Genomic DNA, 16,223 nt, shown 5'->3' on the forward strand with positions numbered 1-16,223 from the left:
TGGAAACGGTGTGTTTGTGTGGACTGGAGTTTGAGGCTCAATGCTCGGGAAGAGCTTCTACGCAGCAGCTGTTAAGAGTCACACACAAGGACATGGTCAGTTCCTGTCTAGAATGTCTAATCTTCATCTTCACCCCCCGCCCCCCTCTCTCTCTCTCCTTCTTGTCATCCCCCTCTCTCCCTGCTCGTCTCCTCTGTGGCCCAAACCTCTAGTACAGTAGGTGCACGTATACATTAAACCTCTAGTACAGTAGGTGCACGTATACATTAAACCTCTAGTACAGTAGGTGCACGTATACATTAAACCTCTAGTACAGTAGGTGCACATATACATTAAACCTCTAGTACAGTAGGTGCACATATACATTAAACCTCTAGTACAGTAGGTGCACGTATACATTAAACCTCTAGTACAGTAGGTGCACATATACATTAAACCTCTAGTACAGTAGGTGCACGTATACATTAAACCTCTAGTACAGTAGGTGCACGTATACATTAAACCTCTAGTACAGTAGGTGCACATATACATTAAACCTCTAGTACAGTAGGTGCACGTATACATTAAACCTCTAGTACAGTAGGTGCACGTATATGTTACAGTATGATTGGAGAACCAGTACGATTGAAGAAAGCGCACTCGTTTTTACCACCCACCCAGCACTAGAGGGAGCCACAAGCCAGGCTTGTGCGCAAACATATATGGCCACACACACACACACACACACACACACACACACACACACACAAAAGCGCACACACACACGCGCACGCGCTCATGCTTTTTTTGGTTTATTGAAAGCAGGACTGTTTAGATACTTTTATTGTGTTCTGGCTTTTGTTTTACTTTCTCCCTGACACACACACACACACACACACACACACACACACACACACACACACACACACACACACACACACACAGTGATCCATGAAAAGAACTATTCTGTCCCTATCGGTTTACAACTCAAACGGCGCTGAGTCGTCTAGTAGAGCATCGGCCGGTCAGCGCGGGCACTCGCGCCTGGAGGCGCGAGGGCGCGCTTCCTCGGCCTCAAGCTCTACTAGACGGCGCGCCTCCGTCATGGACAAGCGTGTGCGTGTGAACGCGTGTTCAGCGTTCCCCTCATAGATATTATGGTTCCCCTAGCGTAGTGTCCTGGTTGCTATGTGGGGGGGAACAACAAAAGACAGGTCTGCGTCGGCGCATCAAAGCCCCGCCTCTCCGCGTTCTCCTTCTCCTCCTCGGAGGAGGAGGAGAAGGAGAGAAGGAGGACGGTTTATTACGCGAGGAGGAGGAGGAGGAGGAGGAGGCTCCTCTTCCTCGCGAGCCTCGCGTAATAAACCCCCGCCTCGCAGCGCCGCGTCCTCCTTCTCCTCCTCGCGAGCCTCGCTAATAAACCCTGTCTCGAAAAGCCCCGCCTCGCCCCGAAGGAGCCCCGTGCCTAAAAACGAGCGCTCTGTCTTCAATCGTACTGGTTCTCCAAACGTACTGTGACATATACATTGGCATTTAACCCATTCAATCCGGGAACGCATCTGCGTAACCACTTAAACCGTTATTTTATACTTTGGCGATTCAAAAATATCAGATCTACAAGCTCATTGCCACGCTATGAGCTTTAGATCCGATATATAAAAAAAAAAAATGCAAATCCTTGAATATATATATATATATATATATATATATATATATATATATATATATATATATATTTTTTTTTTAAAGTGAACATTTTTAACTCAAACATATTCTTAGATTGGGGTCCGCTGCCAAATAAATATCATTTTGGGGGTCCTTGACATGAAAACGTTTGAGAACCACTGATTATAGCAGCATACGTTTTTTTTCAGAAAACTGTTAGGAATTAGAAGACATTTTGTAGAATCCCCAGAAGCAAAGATTTGAGTTACAAATGTTTGCTTTAAAAATACACATATTCCCATTTTCACAATTTCTCTAAAATAAATAGCCAAAGTATAAGATAATGGTTAAATTGGTTAAAATGACAGATGCTTTGGTAAGTCAATACGTCATAACCGGATGTGACGTTTTCGACAATCGCTGATCGGCCTTAAGTACGATGTGATACACGACGACGAAGACTGTTCGTCACCCGGACTAAATAAAATAGAAGTGGAGCTCTCCGTTAGTTTTTTATACTGTGCGAAAAAAATGTGTTTTTCCCTATTCTGGCCGAAAATGACCGGGAAAAAAAAAAGAGAACCGGAAACGGAATCTGCGTCATGAAACCGGATCCCGGTGTGTGTGTGTGAAGTAAGTGGAAAACGAAACCTATGATGAAAAATAAACAGAACAGCGCGATCACAGATTAACACAATGAAAATTCCAAAGAACGAATTAACTCGTTCTTCAGAATTGCGGCACGCAAGCGATGGATTTGAAAAACGAATTAATTCGATCTAGGCAATCAATGTGTTAATGGGTTAAACCGTAATACTTCGGGTTAGATATGTCTATGCTTCTATGAGTATGCTGATATACAGTAGCATAGGCTTCTTTTATTCACAGACTTCAGGAGGGTAAATGGTAGCATCCCCCTGACTGACCTTACTGTACTTGCCCCCAGTGCATTATATTATTGCCTTGTGTAAATGGCTTGGTTGTGTGTGTTTTTTTTTTAAAACCACATGAACCCTAGCGTCCCTATGCTGGGGTGAACATTCAGCAAAACTAGCTGATCTACAAGCTCTTGTAAAAAAAAATGGGCAAAAATATGTAGTGTTGAGCGAACAGAAGTGGTCAAGTACTCTGAAAACCTTTTTAAAAATACCACAAAAAAGTTCATACTATTATAATTAGTGATATTAGTGTTATAATTTCAGTTTCAGTGCAGTCACAAGATTGATTGTTAGGAACCAAATGGACCTTTACATGCCTGTAACTCTGACAGTGTACAAATGGAACCATTTGCTTCAATTTGTACACTGTCAGAGTTAAACTAACACAGTTCAGATTTTTGTTTTTGACGGTGTAGATTGATGGCCTAGAGATTAAAAAAAATCAAATACAATCTCAAAAGCCGATCTACAAGCTCGCAACGCGTTGCTTGTAGATCTGCTATTTTTGCCAAATGTTCCACCCTAGACTATGGATGCTGGGGTTCAACTGGTTAACAAAAGTGGCATTTTAAGATTTTTAAGCATAATTATTTACATTATCGTGATAATATTGTAAATCGCAATCATTTTGGTCACAATAATCGTGACATAAAAATTTCATATCTTCCCATCCCTAATACACACACATACATACACAGACATACATACACACACATACATACACAGACATACGCGGCCATAGCTGAGTGGTTAGTGAGCCCGCCTAGGGAGCCAGAGGCCCTGGTTGCCCCAGGTACGATTCCAGGCCACGCAGCATATGTGTCGATGAAATGAAATGTGTCCCTGAGCAAGACTCTTAACCCCTAATTGCTCACAGGCCCTCATTGGAAACAAGCCCGCAAGGACTTTCATGAACGTCCTGTTAAAAGGAATGATCCAATACATACACACACATACATACACAGACAGACATACACACACACACAGACATACACAGACAGACAGACATACACACACATACATACATACACAGACAGACAGACATACACACACAGACATACACAGACATACATACACAGACAGACAGACAGACAGACAGAGGGTCCTATTTTGGGTGATCAGGTATGAAGCTCAGTCAACAGGGTGTCGGGCGGGTGATGCTTGGTGACGTTTGGTATTTTCCAGACTGGAGAAGGGTGGAGTGAGTCCTTGCAGCAAAGTGGGTTAGGGTTAGGCCCAAAATTATAGCCCGTAGGTAGGTCGGTAGATGTGTTTTGATCTCTCGCTCTCTCTCCCTCTCTCTCCCTCTCCCTCTCTCTCTCTCTCTCTCTTCCCCCCCCAGACAGAGGAAGAGGAGGACAGAATCAGTCCTCGTCCAGACTACATCCTGTTGACCCCTAACCCTGACCCCATCCTCTACCCTGACAACTGGGATGACCAGACCAGCCTCGCCGGCAGGTAAGTGTGTGTGTGTGTGTGTGTGTGTGTGTGTGTGTGTGTGTGTGTGTGTGTGTGTGTGTGTGTGTGTGTGTGTGTGTGTGTGTGTGTGTGTGTGTGTGTGGGGGTGTGTGTGTGTGTGTGTGTGTGCAACCAAAATCAAAGTACAGCTCCAGTACCTACTCAAAGTGGTAGCAAACATCTGACCATACAACACACAGGAAGTGCTTATAGGACAGTATGTGATGATGTCATACGTGTTCCACAGTTTACTGTAAACACATGCGTTTGTTAATTTGTGTGTGCGTAGTGAGTACCAGGTCCAGGAGTCACGTGGTGGGTCAGGCGGTGTGAAGGACAAACACAGTCCAGACAGCACCTGTTCTCTGGGATACGGATCTGTCAGCCATCTGTCCAGTCCAGACAGACCTACTGGAGAGGGTGAGACCGACAGACAGACAGACAGTCTATATCGCTGTCAGGCAGGAACTAACTATCTCTGTTTTCCAACTGTTTTATTTTCTTGAAAAAGTCAGTGCTATTGAACACCCTTTACGTCTGTATGTGGGTTTTACAAATATTGAATCAATGAAAAGTATTAGAAACGCTTCTGACTAAACCTCCTAACTCTATTGGATCCTCAAACTGTCGTTCAAATCCACCAACTCCAACTTAGGGTTTTTTTTCCATCTGACTTCGTCATTGATGATAATTATCTCCACATTAATGGTCAAAAATTCCACTTGAGCTGGATTTGGGTAAATTGATGATAATATAAGGACACATACAAGTATCTGACAATGTATAAAGTCACCATACTAACTTTGATGAGGCAATATTGTCGTTATTAAAAACATTTTTTTTCATTTACTGAAACATTTATATTTTGGACATGGTTGGTTTCTGCCCGACAGCAGAGATATATGACATCATGCTTCTCACACACACACATACTGTATATCAATGGTTCTCAAACATGTTCACGTAAAGGACCCCCAAAGTGAAGGAAATGTTTTGTGCCAGGGACCCCCATAGGAGAAGATGTGTGTTACATGTTTCCAAAATAGCAGATCAACAAGCTCACAATGCGATGTGTTGTGAAGCTTATAGATTGGCTATTTTTGAGTAGCCGAAGTATAACATAATGATTTAACACATTTTTCTGGAGACCCCCCCTGGGGGTCCCCGGACCCTACTTTGTGAATCACTGCTGTTCCTAACGTGTGTGTGTGTGTGTCAGAGGAGAACTCGTCTGAGCTGGATGAGGATGATGATGTTGAGGTGATGAAGACTGAAGTACCTCAGACTCCAGACCAGGAAGTCTTCCTCAAAAAACACTTTGTCACCCTGAACGACGTCAACACCTCAGGTAACACACACACACACACACACACACACACACACACACACACACACACACACACACACACACACACACACTCAAATTCAAAATCGATTCTCAATTCAAAACGATTCCCAATCAATTTTATATATCTTTGTGTGTGTGTGTGTGTGTGTGTGTGTGTGTGTGTGTGTGTGTGCGTGTGTGCGTGTGCGTGTGTGTGTGTGTGTGTGACAGGCCAGAATTCCAGTGAGAGCGTCAGCATCTCTTCCAGGTTTCTCTCTCAGGGAACAAACAGGTAAATAAACAACAATTCAAATCAGATTTTAATGATGGTATAACATTAATATTTTAACAAAGATTGTTATTACTATTAGTTCGTTGTGATACCGATATCAACTTAAATTATACGAGGCTAGGGATCTGCAGCAGTGACAAGAACTACAGTATAAGGAGGATTTGGCTTGATGACTAAATTGGGAGAAAAGTAGAAAAAGTCAAAACTGCTCTCTCTTGTCCTTCTCTTATCTCTCCTCTCCTCTCCTCTCCTCTCCTCTCCTCTCCTCTCCTCTCCTCTCCTCTCCTCATCCTCTCAGGTCTGTGTTTCCATTCAGCAGCAGAGGAGGAGGAGGAGGAGGAGGAGGAGGAGGGGAGATGAAGGTCAGACCACTGGTGTCTGAGGTGCGACCACTGATGGACCAGAACCAGGACCAGGAGAGGACGGCTCCACAGTGCGTCAGAGAGGTCAGAACCTATGATGTATGTTCTATTAACAGACAGTAAGGCTCAGCAGCAGGTTGTTCTCTCTACCTCTACATCTATTCCCTGGTGATCCCTGACATGACCATAAATCGGCATTGTTAACCCATTAAGACCTGAGGCCGATTCTTACTAATGTCTTCTAAATCCAAACAGTTTTCTGAAAAACGTATGTTTCTATATCAGTGGTTCTCAAACCTTTTCATGTCAAGGACCCCCGAAATTATGTTTTTGGCCGCCGACCCCCATCTCAAAATATTTTGTTCCAGGGACCCCCAGAAGCAAATATTTGAGTTAAAAATGTTCGCTTTAAAAAAATATAAAAAATTAATTTGTACACATTTTCTTGATTTTTCAAAAATAGCAGATATACAAGCTCGTAGCGCGGCACTCGGTGCCGCGCTATGAGCTTGTATATCTGCTATTTTTGAATAGCCAAAGTGTAAAATAATGCTTTTTAGCTCAAATCAAAAGTTCCAGGTCTTAATGGGTTAAGCAACGGATCATGTTGTGTGTGACATCAGACCAGAGCTCGATCAGCGAGAGAGAGAGAGACTAACTGAGGGCATCCTGGGTTGTCCTGTATACTTCGTCATTATGACGAATAGGGAAAATAGGGACAACGTTTGAAAGTGGTGAAATGATTTTATTAGATTAGAGGCTCTACTGTTACATTGTAACTAATCAGTGTAGTCCAGCACATATTGATCAACACTACCTGATGATCTGACCATAGAGATTACTTAGATCATCTGAAAATTATTTTTTACTTACCTCATGTTTACCTTAACCCCTTGAACCCCAGCATCCATATTCTATGTTAGCCAAAAATAGCCAATCTACAAGCTCACAACGTGACGCAACATCATGATGCATTGTGAGCTTGTAGATCGGCTATTTTTGGTGAAGAGATTTTGTGTGGAGGGGGGAAAAAAAGCGGTCCATGTACACTTGTAACTCAGGTCTGTCCTGACTTCTTAAGAACAGAAGGTTTAAGTGGTGAATCTGTGTCTCATCTCAGGAGACGTGGTCATCATCACACATCCAGGACCAGTGTCAGAACCAGACCGGGACTCAGGAGAAGACTCAGTCCTGGACCGAGGATCAGCTCCAGGACCCAGTCCTCCAGCAGCAGGGACCAGGGACCCAGAACCACCAGGGTCCAAATCTGGATCAGGATTCTTCCCACGATTCTCTGCCTCAGAAGAACCCCCAGGAGAAGTCTAACCAATCCGACCAGACTCATCAGGTCCAAGACCAAACCCAGACTCGGGTCCAGCAGCAGGGTCCAAGTTCCTTCCAGGTAGGGCTGTCTCACGATTAGGACATTTTACATGACGATTAAATAGTCACACAAATAATTGCGATTAACGATTTCATTGTGTTTTTGACATTGAACACTGGAACATAAAAATCACTTTTCTGTTTTGGCGTTTAGGCTTTGAAGTTACCCAGGGGCAGATATGACAAATTACCTAAATATACAAAGAAATGACATATTTAGTAACTTTATACTTTAAAAAAAAACATTACTTGTGGAAATAGCCGATCTACACAACGCGTTGTGAGCTTGTAGGTCTGCTATTTCCACTGTTTTTTGAAAATGTTAATGTACTATGAACATTTTTCAACATGGAAGCGATTAATGGCGATTATGCAAAATAATTGCGATTATCTCAAATAATTTGTGATTAGATTTAATATGTAATAATTGTTACAGGCCTACTTCCAGGACCAAACGCAGAGCAGCACCCACCAGGACCAGGTTCAACTGGATCCAGGAGAGAACCACACCAAGGTCTCTAAGGACTGCAGTGTCTCCTCCAAGCAGCAGCAGCAACATGAGATGCTGGCTGGTTCTCCTGGTCCAGAGAAGGTCTCCACCCCCACCTCCTCCTCCTCCTCTGCGCCTCCCCTGGCCCAGCGCCTCACCCCGACCAGGAGGAAGACCCAGACGGCGGTTCTGGGACCTGTGGTGAGAACCGGCACCTCCTCAGGGCTCCGCAAGGCCCAGTCAGTCCACAGCCTGCTGTCTGAGATGGGTAAGAACACTAGCACTTTATGTTATTATTATTATTATTATTATTATTATTTAACTCTGGTCATATGAGACTGCTCTGTCAGACGACAGTGACACACACACACACACACACACACACACACCCCCACACACACACACACACACACACACACACACACACACACACACACACACACACACACACACACACACACACACACACACACACACACACACACACACACACACACACACACACACACAGATTTGGTAAATTATAGTATATACTGTAGATAGATAGATAGATAGATACAGGTTTATTGTGCTGACAACACATCAATCAATAAAGCGTTCCTTTTGGTGGAACATTTATTTATTCTTTGGACCAAGAGCTTAATTTCCCCATGAAGGGCACATTACTGTCACGACACTTATAGGTATAGGTTGGCCCAGTGTAAAATATCCAGAATGCCGCAGCACGCTTGGTCTTCAACCAGCCAAAATGTTCACATGTCTCCCCCCTTCTCCGCTCCCTCCATTGGCTCCCAGTTACTGCCCGCACAGAGTACCAAACTCTGACGTTGGCCTACAAAGCAAGCAAAGGTATGGCACCCCCATATCCTCAAGCCTGATCCAACCCTACAACCCCTCCCGCTCTCTCAGATCAGCTAACACAGGGAAGCTGTCAGAACCTTCCCTAAAACACCCCGGACAACGCTCCACTCGTCCCAGACTCTTCTCCCTTCTGGCTCCCAAACTATGGAATGAACTCCCCATTGCAGTTAGAACTGCAGACTCACTCCCAATCTTCTCCCGTAATCTGAAGACTCACCTCTTCAGACTGCACCTTTAGCCCGTAGCACTTGTCCTAGCCTTGACGACCTTGCAGGATTATGCAAAGGCTAAAATGTAGATAGCATGTTATGTAGACAGATGCCAGGTCACTGTTGACCTGGCATCCTATAGTGTGTATAGTTTCAATGTACAGGCTGATGATAGGTTCTTGGTATTAGTTATTATTAGATTATTGGTTTACTTATGTATTACTTTATTATTAGATTACTATTCCTATGCATTTGATGTATTATCTTTTCCTTGCTTACTGTAAATCGCTCTGGATTAAGAACGTCTGCTAAATGCCTAAATTGTAAATTGTAAATATCCCCAACACCTGAAGTATAGGTGGGCCCAGTGTAAAATACCACCAAACACCTGAAGTATTCGGGCCCAGTGTAAAATACCCCTAATATGGCCATTTATTAAAATTTCAGAACGCATTTCAGAACATTCTGGGTTGTTGCGTTTGTGAAACGGTCTCTCCCTCTCGCTGATCTCTCTTATTTGTGCTGACGTTGGGCATGTCCATATTTGGAGTCCGGGCACACAGACAAACACAAGTTGTACAACTTGAACTTCATATAGAAGACATAATACTGTATATTATTATTATATGTAATATAATGATTCATGTATATTGTCTCTCTGTAGATGCCTCCCAGTCGGTATGTCGTCCCTCCAAGGACGCGTCCCCCCTCCCTCTCCCCCTCCCCCAGCGCCCCACCACCCTCCCCTCCACGCCCAGACGGGCCCTCTCCCCCTCCTCCCTTCCCCCCGCCTCCTACTCCCCCCTCCACAGCCCCAACCCCTCCTCCTCCTCCTCCTCTGGTAACCACGGTAACAGCACGCCCCGTAAGCGCTCCTCCTACATGTCTCCCACCACCTCCTCCATGGCCAAGATGTGTCGCTCCGTTTCCATCGGCGACGGACTCAACGAGCACTCCCCCTCCGAGGATTCTGGGAGTTCGTCGGAGAGCCAGGCGGCGGTGGCGGCGGCGGCGGCGGCGGTCACGTTATCGACGCCGGCCAGGGTGGGCGGAGCCCCGCCGACGGCGTCTCCTGCTCATCTCTGTGGTAACAAACCGGGTGGGGGAGGGGCCATTACCCCCGTGGCGGTGGTTCCCTCCAACGCCTCTCTGGCCACGCCCCCCCACGCCGCCATAGTCCTGCCCCTCATCTCCTCCTCCTCCTCCTCGGCCGGTAACCACGGTAACCCTGCGGCCACGCCCTCCAAGGGTCTCCTGCAGTCCAAGCTGATTAGCAAGCCCCTCCCCGATAAACCCTCGCTCACTCTCTGCCCCTCCTTTTCCAAGACCTCCTCTCCGCCCCCCTCCCCTTCCTCTCCTCCCCCCTCGCCCTCCTCTCCTCGCTCCTCCCCCTCCTCTTCACACCCTCCCCAAGTAAGTGCCCCCCAGCTTCAAGACTCCCGGGAGGCCCCAGCTCAGAGCTCCGTACCAGAGCACATAGGGCCTACGGCGGAGCTGCGTGAGCAGGCCCAGACAGAGGCTCCCTTGACGCAGGAGCTGCAGGGTGAGACTCGTCTTTACAGTGTGTAGCCGCCCTCGTGCGAAAATGTTAACATATTTTACAATTATGATGCATCGCATTAGAAAACCTGAATGGAAACAGAAACGTTTGATTATAAACACTCTGTCTGTCTGTCTGTCTGTCTGTCTGTCTGTCTGTCTGTCTGTCTGTCTGTCTGTCTGTCTGTCTGTCTCTGTGTGTCTCTCTCTCCAGGTCAGTGTGTGAGTGTAGAGTTGTGTAGATCAGTGGTCAGTGAGTTGCAGACGTGTGTTCAGAAGGCAGCAGACGTCTACAGGAAGGTGAGAGGAGATGCGACACATTACTCACTTTATTTTTTATTACAAATTGAGATATAAATGCAAGCACGCATTTGTACACGCATGTGTGTGTGTGTGTGTGTGTGTGTGTGTGTGTGTGTGTGTGTGTGTGTGTGTGTGTGTGTGTGTGTGTGTAAGGAAAAGGCTCAGGTTGGGGTTATCATTAGACATTTAGAGGTTAGGTTGAGTTGCGTGCCGGTTTCGCGCACTAAAATACAAGCTCACAACTCGTTGCGAGCTTGTAGATCTGCTACTTTTAGGCTTTAGGATTAGGGTTTAAATGGCCTAAAAAATAAAAAATGGCATTCATAAAATCGTCATCATAAATTGTCGATGTCCTCACAAGTATAGGAACAAAAACTGTGTGTGTGTCGCCAGGTGACCAGCGGGCCTGCCGCTAACTCCTCCCCCGAGCAGATGGAGATGTCCAAGCTCCTATCGGACGCCTTCCTGGCCGTCAGGGCGGAGCTCAACGCCCTCCCTGCTCTCACCGGATTGGCCGCCATCGCTACGACGGCAGGACGCTCCGGCTCGCCGCCTTCGCCGCCGTGCATTGTGGGTAGCGGCATCGGGGGGGAGGAGCCGGGGGTGGCAGGAGGAGGAGGAGGAGGAGGAGGAGGAGGAGGCGAGGAAGAGGAGGGGACTCTGGCTCTCCTGGAGCGCTACTCCGTTCTCCTGGTGCAGGCTGTGGAGAAACGACTGGAGCACAAGTACTCCTAGACCCATGTTTCTTTTTGGGGGGTCCGGGACCACCAAGGGGTCCGAATGGACCCCTATACGGGTCTGTAAAATCTGAGAGTGTGCAAATGGAACCAAATGGACCCGTAAGGGTCCATTTGGTTCCATTTGCACACTCTCTGAGTTAAATGAACACTGAGGATTTTTACCGTGTTGAGATAAAAAAAAAAAAAATGGGGGTCCGTGGATTCATGCATACCAAACTGGGGGTCCTCGAGATGGAAAAAAAGGTTGAGGATTAACTGTCCTAGACCACCTCCTCCTCCTCCTCCTCTTCCTCCTCATAGACGAAGGATCTCAAAGCCATTTTATTTCCTTGGGGTTTCGGTGCACCTCGTTTTGCCCGGGAACAATAATCGACGGATTCTACTTTTTATTTGTATTTTTTTTTATTAAAAGCATTCAATGATATTTCCAAAATGAAGGAACGCTGCGTTTCTTTTCTAGAGGACGCGTTTTTTTTTAGGAGTCTTAAGTTTTTTAAGGAAGTTGTTTCCCAGTCTTAACTACAAACTTGTGGATCAAAGCGTGAACACACGTTTTTTTTTATACGGTGAAACTGGTCAGGTTTTTGTTCATATTAGAACATCAACCCTCACCTACATGCACATGCATGCATGCATTGCATGCCACACGCGAGTGCACACACACACACACACACACACACACACACACACACACACACACACACACACACACACACCCCTCTCCCCAGTTGAGTGACATTGAAGACATTCAGAGAAGAGTCCAGATCGCTCTGAGGAACTCTCGTGAAACTCGCCTTCTGTTCAGCCGTCTCATTGGACATCGAGACAGAGTGTTTTATTGCACAGGTTTTCAAAGTGGCGGGAGGCGCTTTGAAAACCGTATAGGCACTATGGGAGATCATTGGAAAGGAGAGGAAAAAAGAAAGAATTATAATATACTGTAAAATATTAAAAATTCAATTCCTTTATTTAATCATTGTGCCAGTTGAACCACTTTCAACCTGGTGGCCCCTATTTTTGGGCAAAGTTATCAAACATTTTCTAACATTTTCAAAAATACGAAAACAATTAAAATAGCGAAAATAGCAGAGAGTGTTGTGTGAGCTTGTAGATCAGCTATTTACGCTATTTTGGTTAAATAAATAAATAAAAAATATTTAATAAATAAAAGCCATTTGGCTTGGGGGGGGGGGTCTGCAGCCAGATGGAGGCTACCGCTGTTTGGGTGTCCTTAAGATGGAAACGTTTGAGAAGCCCTGGTTTTATTGTGTTCCAGGTCCCAGAGAACCCCTGGTTTTATTGTGTTCCAGGTCCCAGAGAACCCCTGGTTTTATTGTGTTCCAGGTCCCAGAGAAGCCCTGGTTTTATTGCGTTCCAGGTCCCAGAAAAGCCCTGGTTTAGTGTTGCATGGTAGAAGACATTATGAGCAGGTCCCAGAGAGCAGCACTGTTTACTGTTACCTGATGTTTACACAGACAAACAGCAGGAACTGTTTTCTGCTCACACTTTATGAATCACTGTCTGTCTGTCTGTCTCTCAGACAGACAGACAGACAGACAGACAGTCTCTGTAAGACAGAAATGAGGATTAGACTGAGCTCGTCAGTTAACACTTGGATTTGTGTCGGGCACGTGTCTTAAAGAATGTTGTTTTTTCAACAACAATTGTCAGCAATTAAAGTCAGAGGATTACTAGCAATACTGGGTGTTTTATTAGGGTTTTGGGGTTTACATATTATTTATTATGAGTTGGCTATTGGTTCAGCATCAGCAAGGTGATTATTATTGATGGATGTATTGATAAGTTAACAGGTCATTCACATGACTGGGTGTTGGTCGACAGTGAGCTTATAGACAACCGCTTGCACTTTGAAAACAACCTCAACATTTTATTTCTAAAATGATGCCAATTTATCATCAAATTTAAATAATCATATTAGTCTTACTCTACCAGCTAACCATAACCATCCGTCATCATTCATCAAAGTGCTTGGAGTGACTTTATGGCGCTTTTCCTTTGCATAGAACCAGCTCAACTTTAATCTACTTGCATTTTATTTCCTCTCCCTTGGGGTTGAATTTACTTGGCAGAATTGGGGGGGGGGGGTGCTTTCATTCAATTGCTGTATCCAGTTCTGAGCTTTTAGATCTGCTATTTCCCCGCTATTTGTCATATGACGAAGTATTTAGGGGCTTAAGTGGTTCATTGTGAAATTAATCAATATTGATAAATATTGGCCTATTTCTTGCCTAATTTTTTTGTTGTTAGACTGCAGATAATTTCCGGTATTAGCATAAACATTAACTTTATTTTAAGGATTATTAAGCAATCATCTATACAAAGGGTTGGACATCGCTATAATGATGACCAACTACATTGAGTGGAAGAGCGAGTCGAGTCGGTTCTTTGCACTGGAAAAGCACCATTACACACCAGGGTTTAGTCTGTTGAACCTGTATACACAACACTAACACTACCACAACAACCCTACAACACTATAACACAACACCATAACACTACAGCATAGCATTAGAACACAATGGTACAATATTTTAACAGCAATCAATCTTCTAGTCTTAAATGAACACAATTCATCCATGTTTTCACTCTGAGTTGACTGTGTGTGTGTGTATGTGTGAAATAGAGAGAGAGAGAGAGAGAGAGAGAGAGAGAGAGAGAAAGAGAGAGAGAGAGACTGTTACAGAATCACGTATGAACATTTATATGTATGTACTGTTACTGTATGTCTATTTATTGGTTGAAACCGGTCCATGGAAGTTTTTTTGTCACCTTTTTTTTGTTTTGAGACTACTGACGGATATAATGTTACTACGGTTATGGGACGTTGTGTTCCACGGAGACAAACGGCAGAAACGACTTACTGTGTTTTTTAAAAGATTCATGAGTAATATGATACCATCCAACTACTGTAGCAACAGTACTGAGTTCCTGCTGTTTTGTACTTTGTTGTATTGTTTCTCTGCTCCGATATCGTGTCATGTTATGTCACTGCTGTTGGATGAAAACCGACGGTAGTTTCTCTCTCCACCTGATGGTGGTAATGTATTATTGTAGAACCAGTGGTTCTCAATTTGGGATCCAGGGACTGTCGGGGTTCCTTATCGGGGGTTCCAAATGGACCCGTGCAGGTCAGTAACTCTGAAAGTGTACATTTCTACACTCTTGAGTTATGGAGGTCCTTGACCTGGAACGCATCTGTGTCACTTAAGATTTCTTTGGCTATTCAAAAATAGCAGATATACAAGCTCATAGCGCGGCACTCTGTGCCGCGCTATGAGCTTGTATATCTGCTTTTTTTTTTTTTGCTTGTAGATCTGCTAGTTTTTTAAAAATCTTTTTTTTTTCCAACAAACTGTTGGGATTTAGAAAAAATAAATTAAGAATCACTTCAGGTCTTAATGGGTTAAATGGCTTGAGAACCAATGTTGTAGAAGTCCCAACTTTTTACAGTAACGTCCCAGAGAGAGATACTTTCTGCAGTTCAATTTCGCCCCCAAGTGGAACCATTTAAGATGCAAAGTCAAGCTTCTTCATCGTGGCTGTGATGCAGCCTGGTTGAACGTTCTGTCAGTGTTGTTCTGTTGAGGAACATTAAACGAATCAATGTCCGACACTAAAAATAGGACGCTGGACTACATTAGACTGCACTGTCTGCAAGCCTTGTAGCCTATACTACTTTTGAATTCACGCAACATTATGTTCATGTTTTTTGGGGCCCTAAGAGTTCTAGTAGTTCTTCTGAACGTAATGCAAGTTTTCAAGTAAAACGATAAACAATCAATTGTACATTTTTAGGTTCAATTTCAACAGCAGTTGACCAAAGGGGACTGAATGACGATGTATCTAGCAGACAGCCAGAAGGTGCTCAAAGTTTGTGTCAAATGTAATTATTAAAGTTTACAACACTGGTTTTAACTTGTTGTTGCCTTAATTGACCCGACGTGTGAAAGAAATGTTCAGAGTAAAAGAGTCTTACATTGTACTGTGATTTAAAATCAGCTTGTCAGTGGTCAAATAACCAAAACATTAATAGAGAACGCATAGCAACGCAACAATTTACATTTGAAATGAGTTGTCTGTTTCAACCACACTGACTATACTGACATGAAAAACTACTGACATTCCTGCAACACATTTAGGTCCTCAACTTATCTCTTCAGTCTGTTGTCATTTCGTTATCATAATTCAATACTTCAATCTGGTATCCGTGGACAAATACATATTGTATTAATGTTGGGACCAGTGGTGGAAAGTAACTAAGTACATTTACTTAAGTACTGTACTTAGGCCAGTCCAAATCCAAGTTTTTACATAGGCGTTGTCTTTTTTTAATAAAACGGCATTAAATCCTGTGGGATTTAATTCCAGGTTCGAGAGAGAGAGAGAGGGACTCGCAAAGTGAGTGGTTCAGACAAAACCCGCCACTTGTATTTCAAACCGTATCCTTTGATTGGTTGGTGATAGGCATGTAACGGTATACGTATTATGTTATTACCACGGTATAAATAGCTACAGTATTGGGTCGTCTGCTGGCCTAGCGGTCCAGGCGCATACCATATATGCTGGTAATACAGTTTGACAGCGTGTCGCTGGTTCGACTCCCGATCCCGACGACCTTTGCTGTATGTCATCCCCCCCATCTCTCTCCCCATTTCC

At 44.3% G+C, this 16,223-nt stretch overlaps 1 protein-coding gene across 3 annotated transcripts in view; it reads left to right on the forward strand.

Moving 5' to 3' along the window:
• mapkbp1 (mitogen-activated protein kinase binding protein 1) overlaps positions 1–11,623 on the forward strand; it is an 84,841-nt gene extending 73,218 nt beyond the window's left edge. For 2 of the 3 annotated variants that reach the window (XM_080414422.1, XM_080414421.1), the window contains 10 exons: positions 3,925–4,040; positions 4,330–4,460; positions 5,260–5,388; positions 5,599–5,659; positions 5,958–6,105; positions 7,142–7,423; positions 7,841–8,162; positions 9,629–10,507; positions 10,718–10,803; positions 11,200–11,623. In XM_080414422.1, the coding sequence (XP_080270548.1) occupies positions 3,925–4,040; positions 4,330–4,460; positions 5,260–5,388; positions 5,599–5,659; positions 5,958–6,105; positions 7,142–7,423; positions 7,841–8,162; positions 9,629–10,507; positions 10,718–10,803; positions 11,200–11,541 (2,496 nt within the window). In that variant the 3' untranslated portion in view covers positions 11,542–11,623. The remainder of the gene's footprint in view (positions 1–3,924; positions 4,041–4,329; positions 4,461–5,259; positions 5,389–5,598; positions 5,660–5,957; positions 6,106–7,141; positions 7,424–7,840; positions 8,163–9,628; positions 10,508–10,717; positions 10,804–11,199) is intronic. The other variant, XM_080414423.1, reaches the window with a different exon arrangement.
• The last annotated feature ends 4,600 nt before the right edge of the window (positions 11,624–16,223 follow it).

This window comes from Gymnoscopelus braueri, assembly GCF_963280865.1.
Source record: "Gymnoscopelus braueri genome assembly, chromosome: 19".
NCBI lineage: Eukaryota > Metazoa > Chordata > Actinopteri > Myctophiformes > Myctophidae > Gymnoscopelus > Gymnoscopelus braueri.